Below are 9405 nucleotides of genomic sequence, written 5' to 3'. Positions count from 1 at the left end.
GCCCCAGACCGGCCCCAGACCGGCTCCAGACCGGATACAGACTGGCCCCAGACCGGCTCCAGACTGGCCCCAGACCGGCTCCAGACCGGATCCAGACCGGCTCCAGACTGGCTCCAGACCGGCTCCAGACTGGCCCCAGACTGGCCCCAGACCGGATACAGACCGGCCCCAGACTGGCCCCAGACTGGCTCCAGACCGGATACAGACTGGCCCCAGACTGGCCCCAGACCGAGTCCAGACTGGCCCCAGACTGGCTCCAGACCGGATACAGACTGGCCCCAGACTGGCCCCAGACCGAGTCCAGACTGGCCCTAGACTGGCTCCAGACCGGGTCCAGACCAAGTCCAGACTGGCTCCAGACCGGCTCCAGACCGGCTCCAGACCGGCTCCAGACCGGCTCCAGACCGGCTCCAGACCGGATACAGACCGGCTCCAGACTGGCCCTAGACTGGCTCCAGACCGGGTCCAGACCGAGTCCAGACCGGCTCCAGACCAAGTCCAGACTGGCTCCAGACTGGCTACAGACTGGCTCCAGACTGGCTCCAGACCGGATACAGACCGGCCCCAGACTGGCCCCAGACTGGCCCCAGACCGAGTCCAGACCGAGTCCAGACCGAGTCCAGACCGGCTCCAGACCGGGCCCAGACCGGGCCCAGACCGGGCCCAGACCGGGCCCAGACTGGCTCCAGACCGGCTCCAGACCGGCTCCAGACTGGCCCTAGACTGGCTCCAGACCGGGTCCAGACCGAGTCCAGACCGAGTCCAGACCAAGTCCAGACTGGCTCCAGACTGGCTCCAGACTGGCTCCAGACCGGATACAGACTGGCTCCAGACTGGCTCCAGACCGGATACAGACCGGCCCCAGACTGGCCCCAGACTGGCCCCAGACCGAGTCCAGACCGAGTCCAGACCGAGTCCAGACCGGCTCCAGACCGGCTCCAGACCGGCTCCAGACCGGGTCCAGACCGGGTCCAGACCGGGTCCAGACTGGCTCCAGACCGGGTCCAGACTGGCTCCAGACTGGCTCCAGACTGGCTCCAGACTGAGTCCAGACTGAGTCCAGACTGAGTCCAGACTGGGTCCAGACTGGGTCCAGACCGGCTCCAGACCGGGTCCAGACTGGGTCCAGACTGGGTCCAGACTGGCTCCAGACTGAGTCCAGACTGAGTCCAGACTGGGTCCAGACCGGCTCCAGACTGAGTCCAGACTGAGTCCAGACTGAGTCCAGACTGAGTCCAGACTGAGTCCAGACTGAGTCCAGACTGAGTCCAGACTGGGTCCAGACTGGGTCCAGACTGGGTCCAGACCGGGTCCAGACCGGGTCCAGACTGGCTCCAGACTGGCTCCAGACCGGGTCCAGACTGGCTCCAGACTGGCTCCAGACTGGCTCCAGACCGGCTCCAGACTGAGTCCAGACTGAGTCCAGACTGGGTCCAGACTGGGTCCAGACTGGGTCCAGACCGGGTCCAGACTGGGTCCAGACTGGCTCCAGACTGGCTCCAGACCGGGTCCAGACTGGCTCCAGACTGGGTCCAGACTGGGTCCAGACTGGCTCCAGACTGAGTCCAGACTGAGTCCAGACTGAGTCCAGACTGAGTCCAGACTGGGTCCAGACTGGGTCCAGACTGGGTCCAGACCGGATCCAGACCGGCTCCAGACCGGGTCCAGACCGGATCCAGACCGGGTCCAGGGTTGGTGGGAACTTCTAGTCCGGATGAAACCAGACGGTCTATCGAACTCGCCACGCTGCCTTCTAGTCCATCACAAACGCTGCGTTTAAAGACCGTCGGACAGTTTCTTATTAAAATTAATAAATACTTTCCTGCCAATATTTTCACCTTTTCTGTCCCAGAAAGATCAAACTGGGAAGTCTGTCCGTCCGATGCTCCTCAGCGGTAAAGAAGAATTCTGATTGGACAATGGATCTTCAGGAACCAATCAGATCAATAAGAAATATGGAGACAAATCTGTCATAGTAAAAACGAAGTTTGTGTTGTTCTGTGACAACAGTGAGTTTGGACTGAACAGCGGGGGTGTGAATCGGGACAGGAGGACAGACCTGATCCAGGACTTCGACCAGGTCTCTGGAGCTCCTGCAGCGTCCAGCGCTGCTCTCAGCATCAACCACAGCTCATCAAAGGTTGTTAAAGGTTACTGATCAATGGCCCACCCCCCGGTCTCCTCGTCCCGGAGCTTCACCTCGTCTCTGATGTCTGAGCTGCAACGTGGACGCTGTGTGGAAACGTCCATGTTCAGACCTTCATCCAGGACCTGGACAGCTGGAATAATCTGATTTCACATGGTTTATTCTGGACCGCCGTCCTGCCCGACGACCCATGTGGGAGGATTTTATCTCATTTATAAAAGAAGTTCGTCCTTCCACTGTTTTCATGGGATTTCCAGTTTTCTTCACCTGTTGGCTGGAAAATCCTCCTGGTTGCCGTGGAAAGTCGTTTCTCACAAACCAGCTCCGATCACGTTGTTTTAATGGAAAAACAAACGGAAAATAAGGCTCCGGGAATCGTTTCTACCTTAAACTGAATCCACACAGAGAAGTTAAACTTCATTCCTTCAGTTTCCAAACAGCTTCGTCTGATGAAGCAGGAGTCCGTCCCAGCAGTCACTGGGCGAGAAGCAGGTACACCTGGACAGGTGTACACCTGTCCATCGCAGGCCCACACACACACACACACACACACTCCTAGGGACAGTTTATAGTAAGCAGTAAACCTGACATGGTCAGTGGGAGGAAGCCAGAGTCTTGTTTGACGTTCAAACTGATAAACTTTGGTTTTATTTGCAAACATTTAGTCATTTACATTTGCAGCTATCCTGGCAGTTTTACAGAGAGAAACATAAGCTGTTTCTTTCTTACTACGTTCCTCCAATGAGGTCTGGATCAGGTGCTCAAACATGGTCTCGGGGGCCAAAACCATCCCAAGAGCCTTCAGTCCGGCTGAGAGGTAATTTCTGTGGTACAATGATAACTTTAGAGAATATTTGATCCGATACGAGAATCTCGGGGTGTTTTCATTTGGGGGGATGGTTTTAATGTCAAATGAAACCATAAAAGTTCACATTAATCAACCCAATCATTTAAACGAGAGAGGGGAAGGATGCTCCTGCTGTAAGACGGAAGATCCAGTCCTACATTCAGCTGAAAGTAACTGGATAAGTAAAGTTTAATGCAGCTTTCAGAAACAAAAATCTTTTACTTGTGGTTATTTATTGATGTAAAAGTTGTATTCCTGCTCTAAGTTGATTGCATAGTTAGTCCTACTTTATGTTGTACTGCTGTGCAGCTGTATGGTGTGTGCCGTGTCAGCAGTGATCTGGCCTGCTCAGTAAAAAGAAGCTACTTGAACTTTGTTGTAAGTCTGTGCTTCTTGAGAAAAGGTGAAGACAATCAGTCAACTCTTAACAGGAGTGATTCTAAGAAGTTTGATGAATACGGACCCTGGTGTTTACAGATGCTGACCGGTCAGTCGTGCAGCTGTTTCAGGACATTTCTGGGTGGACAGACTAGTTGTTGCATCAGTGGTGAAATCAGGAAAACAGTTTTAAGAAACTTTATTCCCGGTGAGCCTGAACTGGACCAAACTGTGTGGAAACTATTGATGGTGTAAAATAATCCAGCTTCTTGTGATTCACTGGCATTTATGAAAAGATTTACTGTATTTTATATCCATTCTGAGACCAAACTGCTAAATGAAAAACCTGCTGTATATTAACCTGCCTTTCGGAACCACAGTTTCTTCCACAGCAGTAAATTCTGCTCCTGTCTTTGTAAACATTTTAATATTTCCACATTTTAATGTTTTAGAGTAAAACGCGTGTTTAGGTCATTTTAAGTCTTTTTTTTTTTTTTTTTTTTTTTACCTCCACGCACCGCGTGACTGTGGAAAAACAGCCCGTGGACCTAACATGAAGCCACACAGGAACTTTCTACACGCACAGCTTTCACGCGCAGACTCTGCTGCACCGGTCAAACCGGAAATGAGCCTGAGCACGCGCCTCCCACCTCAACTTCAGCTTTTTTTTTTTTTTTTTTTTTTTTAAATAAACTTTTTTTCTTTCTGGAGGACCGCACCCTGAATGCGTGATCGCGCGTTCATGTTTCACTGCGGGGCTTCCTCCCACTCGCGGCCTGCGATCCACGCATTGGACGCCTCAGTTGTCCGCGCTGCTCTGCCCGTCTGTAGTTTACATGTTCTCACCGGGACGCCGGCACCGGGCGGTGTTTAACTAACAGAACTGCGCTGTGTCCATCCCCTCGCCGTTGGGTCTTCGCTATAACAAATCAAACGCACCGCAGAATGTGGCGCTGCTGCGGAAAAGGCAGCGTCAGATGTTCTGGGTGCTGATTTGTCAAAGCAACTGCCACTCAAACATGATGCTGTTAGCCATTGGTTGGCTGTGAAGCCAACCCGCCCACCGCAGCTTAGATAAAAGCGCATCCTAACCACTCCATCTTTTTCGGTTCCTTGTGGCCCGCTGCGTCCCTCCGCCGGAAAACTCTCCAGTCGACCCGCTCCACACCAGCCTGCTGAAATGGCCAAACCAAGAGTCTTCTTCGACATCAGCGCCGACGGTTCACCGCTGGGCCGGATCGTGATGGAGGTAATGTGGCCGCCGTGGATCGTGTTGCAGTTGGCGGTGGTGCGACCGGCCCGGCTGGGTGTGGGGCGGCCAGCTCTGCTCCGGTTTGGCCGGGCGGTGCGTGCAGTCTCTGGATACAGCTGTCATGCGCGCGTGCTGATGGCTCGCAGCCAGCTGTGTGCGGCGCGAGGCGAAGAAGCAGCCTGACTGTTTTAACGCGGGTTTGTCTGATAATGGGGGCGCGTGTTGGCGCGTCTCTGCCGGGGTCAGTCCGCCTCCCACCGGCGGAACCCTGCAGCCGTCATCACGAGGAGGCTCGTGTTTTTGTCGTCACGAGGAGCTCCACTTCCCGCGAGCTGGAACTAGCCGCTAATGCTAGCCGCTGCGCCCGCGCGCTTCTTTGTTGCAGCGTATCGCGCGCGGCCTGCACGTGAACCCGGGAAAGCTGACGTAAAGCTGCGTCTGTTTCTGAATGAAACCGTAAAATTCATCCCAACCCGCGGTGAGACGGAGGATTTTCCGCCTGAAGCTGCTACTGTAGCGTCCAGCGGACATGTTAAACGTTAGATAAATAAATAAAAACCCGGAAAAGCGGCGGTTGGCCCGCCTGTGGCCTGGGACCAGTTCTGGAAAGTTCCACGGTGCTGGCGCGGTCCGGGAGGGGGAGGGGCGCTGTCTGCACGCCGCAGAATGCGGATGTCAAGGCGGGTCAGATCCCGCTTAGTTTTCACACCTACAGGGATTAAATATCTGATCTGATCTGACCCTGATCACCCGTCTGGGTTATTTATATCCGCCTGGTGGAAAACTACTGCATGCCGTTAGCAGCAGGTCCAGCCATTTTGTGCAGGCTGTAGCAGCTGTGCACCATTAGGGCGTTCCCGGGTGAACTGTGCTGACCTGCTGCATGTCTGCAGCTCAAAGCCTGCCTGGTACCTGCCTGCAGCAGGAGAGGGTTGGCCTGCCCTGAACACGTCCTGCTTTTGGTTTTATAGTCACAAGAGTCCCTCTGAGGGCTTTACACAAGCAGGGAACACCTGAGCATTAAGTGTAATAAGACAGTAATTAAAACTGAAAACCAGGTTCGGCTAAGATGAAACTTCTCAACTGAACCACCACACTCAGACTTCTGCACGTCTGCCAGCAGTTTTTAGTAGTTTTGTCCGACACGTGCAGTAAAATCTCGGATGTTTAAACTGCATAGTTGAACCCTGCGGTGTCTGACTCTTCCCATGAAGCTCCTGTTTTCTGCTGCTCAGACCAGCTGCAGACCCCCCTCCTCCCTTCTACACCGGCTGCTGCAGCCCCCTCACACCTGCGGTGCTGTGCAGGACATGCAGATGTCCCTCTGTGGTGCAATGCTGCATTTGCGTTGCCCCACGCAGCAGAGCGGCCTGTGGTGTGTGGAAGGAGCGGGATGTGTGGCGTTGTGCCTGCAGTGTGTTGACATGCAGCATTTAGAGGTGAAGTTACCTGGACGGCTGTCGTTCTGCGCAGCAGCTTTGGAGTTGCTCCACAGAACAAAGTGCAGAATGTGATAAGCTGCTGGCTGTGGATGGCAGCGAGCCAGCAGGTTTCACAACCTCAGCAGGTTGAGCTGGATCTGATTCATGCTACAGTCTTTGATCCAAAGCGACTAACGTCTGAGGTTTGTTGTTCCTGCAGCTCCGTGCCGATGTGGTGCCCAAGACTGCTGAGAACTTCCGCGCCCTGTGCACCGGCGAGAAGGGCTTCGGCTACAAGGGCTGCAGCTTCCACCGCATCATCCCAGATTTCATGTGCCAGGTGAGGTCCTGCAGGTGGAACGGCTCGTCTGGTTTGTCTGGACCGTGCGGTCATGTGTGATGTAACACGCAGGGTGGCGACTTCACCAACCACAACGGAACCGGAGGAAAGTCCATCTATGGCAACAAGTTCGCCGATGAGAACTTCTCCCTGACACACACCGGCCCCGGCATCCTGTCCATGGCCAACGCCGGTCCCAACACCAACGGGTCCCAGTTCTTCATCTGCACAGTGAAGACAACATGGTAGGAAGACCGCGGTCTCCCACCTCGAGAGCTGCACATACAATTTAGTTTACTTTTTTTTTTTTTTTTTTTTTGTCATCGGGATGAAAGTCCTCAAACCATCTAAAAACGATCTATAAAATCAAACTGGTTTCCTTCAGTCTGAACAGTTTAGAGATCGTTTTAACCCTTTAATGGCCGTTTGATGAAAGTTTCCATGTATCTGCATGTCGGGTCAGTAAGGATGGAGAGTAATGTTGTTCTGAAACGTCTTGTTAAATCCTTAACATGCTGCGATGCTGGACAACCCGTCCTGAAGGGACAGGTCCCCCATTCCCCAGCAGGCTCCAGAGTCCTGCAGGTGCCTGTAAATGCAGCAGCTGTTGGTGAATTGTCCGTCTCGTGTCCCTGCAGGCTGGACGGGAAGCACGTGGTCTTCGGCAGCGTGGTGGAGGGCTTGGATGTGGTGAAGAAGATGGAGTCTTACGGCACCTCGTCAGGAAAACCCAAAGCCAAGATCGTCATCTCTGACTGCGGCCAGCTCTGAGGCGCTTCAGCCGGCCCCCTCCCGCTCGTCCCGTAGCCATGCCCTTTTAGGCTCCGCCCCTCCACTGTCCAACATTCCTATTGATGGAGATTCAGCCGATCCGCCCCCTCCCCTTTTTTTATTCTGTTGAAACCATGTTGCTGCATTTGTGACTTTAAAAGTTTCTTTTGCATTAACGTTTTTCCACTAAATTCAGACGGTTTTTTCTTTTGAAGTCAGAAAATGAATAAGAAAATAAAATGCCTTGACAATGATGTGACTGAGTTTTACTTTCCTTCTGTGGTTTGAGTGGAAACATCGGGATCTGAGGCTTCAGGGAACTGCTGCCGCCTGCTGGTGAACCAGAGAGCACACCAGTTTCATGTCTCATTTTGAACAGACTGTCTGCTGGGGAGTCTGAAGGCCTTACAGGGTTCCAGATACTTCAGGGTTAGGTCTGCAGTGATGGGTTAACACGCCGATGGTTGGATGTAATCCAAAGTTGAGTCCTGTAACAATGAAGTCCTGTTTGTAAAATCTATGGCGGTAAACTGCTGATCCAGGTCTTGTTTGGTCATTTTAAATTCTAGATCCTGCCTGGTGGATTGGTTTCTTGCATTAAGGTTCCCGGTTGCATCTGAGCCTTTGTACTCTTTATTTTAAACATCGAAATGTTGAAACTGCAACAGAAACTAATGGGTCAGACCATGGATTCCCAATCCAGGAGCCTCATTTACGAAGCTGTCTCACACAAAACCTGGCATACGCCAATTATAGTCAACTTTTGGGATTTATGGAAACACGACTTGGCGGTAAAACGTCCCGACCTCCACGCCAACTCTGACCCTGGCGTACAAACATCTGGAGAAACGGCGACACCAAAGGCAGAAAATAAAACCAAAGAAATGGTGTGAAATTTGATACATTCGTTCAAAATCCAATATAAACCTTTTAAGCAGAATGTTGTACATTAACCGCATTTGCAAAAAAAAAAAAAAATACCCGCACATTTTGATGTTCCTCCACCACGTAAAACGCCAACCACTGAAGTCTGTTCTGAAACGAAGCAGTTCTACATGTTATAAAAACCATTTCTCACAGTTCAGTCATACAGAAGCTGCCATAATATTAAAGCTCTAAATGAATTAGTACATGAAAATGACGTGTCGCCCATCATCAGGCTGATCAGGTGTTTCCTCCACCTGCAGATACCGAACATGAAGTGATGGGTGGATATAAAATGCTCCCCAACGTGGCTTATCTGTCCCTGCTGGTGGACATGGAACATGGAGACTCTGGACTCCAGTCCGGCACCTTCCAAAGGGAAGGGACTGACAGGTCGGGTCCGCTCCTTTTCCCAACCCAGAGCAGAGGAACAGAACGATGTTCTCCACAGCCAGACGTGGTGTAGCGGCCATCGGGCAGGTGGAGGAGCCTCCATGCCCAGGAGGAAACCTGTTGTACAGCTGCAGATGTCTGCAGATAGTGGAGACGCTACATAAGCCCCCCTTCCTCCTCCTGTGGACCAAGATGCACTTTCTCCCTACATTTTATTGTCTGACCACTTTATTTGTCCTTTCTGGATAAGTCCGGTGGTCTGATGAGACGCTGACATCTGTCCCCTGCTGACCTCCTCTGTCTTTCTGGTGGTGGTGATGTCCATCCCGTCTCCACCAGATAAAATACTTTTACATTTTACAACTTCATCTGTTAGAATTTATACCTCATTTTCCAAAAAAATTCCTCTTTTTGGCTTTTTTTCCTGCTTTTTTCCCCTTCATTTCCGTCATGGAAATGAGATGGATTTATATTTATCAGGGATGTTCACCTGACTTTTTATGGCCAATATGTGGGTGTGGCCAGATGTTCCCTCACGGGCGCAAAGTTTAGTGTTGATCCTGATTTATGAAGTGAAACAGGGTGGGACGTGCTACTTTGTAAATCTGGAAACATTTCCTGTTTTCCGTACGTACGCCGCCTGTAGTCAGCGTTGCTAGCACAGTTTCCCCTGGTGTCCTCCAGGTTTTCCAAGTGTTACTGCTGCAACGCGTGACTCAATGTGTATTTAGCAGACCTTTGCAGAGTCAGGTGTGTTCCAGCAGGAACACTTGGAATTCTGGTAGGGCCAGGGTTGGGGACCTCAAAGCACCTCATTTGCACCACATAGTGGTTTCCAGCTGACCTAGTCCTACAGTCACACATGAATGGACCACTGTCAGATACATTGATGGGGAATCTGGTGTCATGTTAAATATTTATATTCACTCTGCG

At 52.0% G+C, this 9405-nt stretch overlaps 1 protein-coding gene across 1 annotated transcript; it reads left to right on the top strand.

The window, feature by feature from the left end:
• Window positions 1-4432: 4432 nt before the first annotated feature.
• Window positions 4433-7409, top strand: ppiaa (peptidylprolyl isomerase Aa (cyclophilin A)). The gene is made up of 4 exons (XM_079250790.1): window positions 4433-4620; window positions 6265-6384; window positions 6457-6629; window positions 7023-7409. Exons 1-4 carry the CDS (start codon window positions 4552-4554, stop codon window positions 7153-7155), a joined length of 495 nt encoding a protein of 164 aa, XP_079106916.1. The 5' UTR covers window positions 4433-4551; the 3' UTR covers window positions 7156-7409.
• Window positions 7410-9405: the final 1996 nt, after the last annotated feature.

Source organism: Telmatherina bonti, assembly GCF_933228915.1.
Source record: "Telmatherina bonti genome assembly, chromosome: 13".
Taxonomy (NCBI): domain Eukaryota; kingdom Metazoa; phylum Chordata; class Actinopteri; order Atheriniformes; family Telmatherinidae; genus Telmatherina; species Telmatherina bonti.
This window is presented reverse-complemented; position numbering and strand designations above follow the sequence as displayed.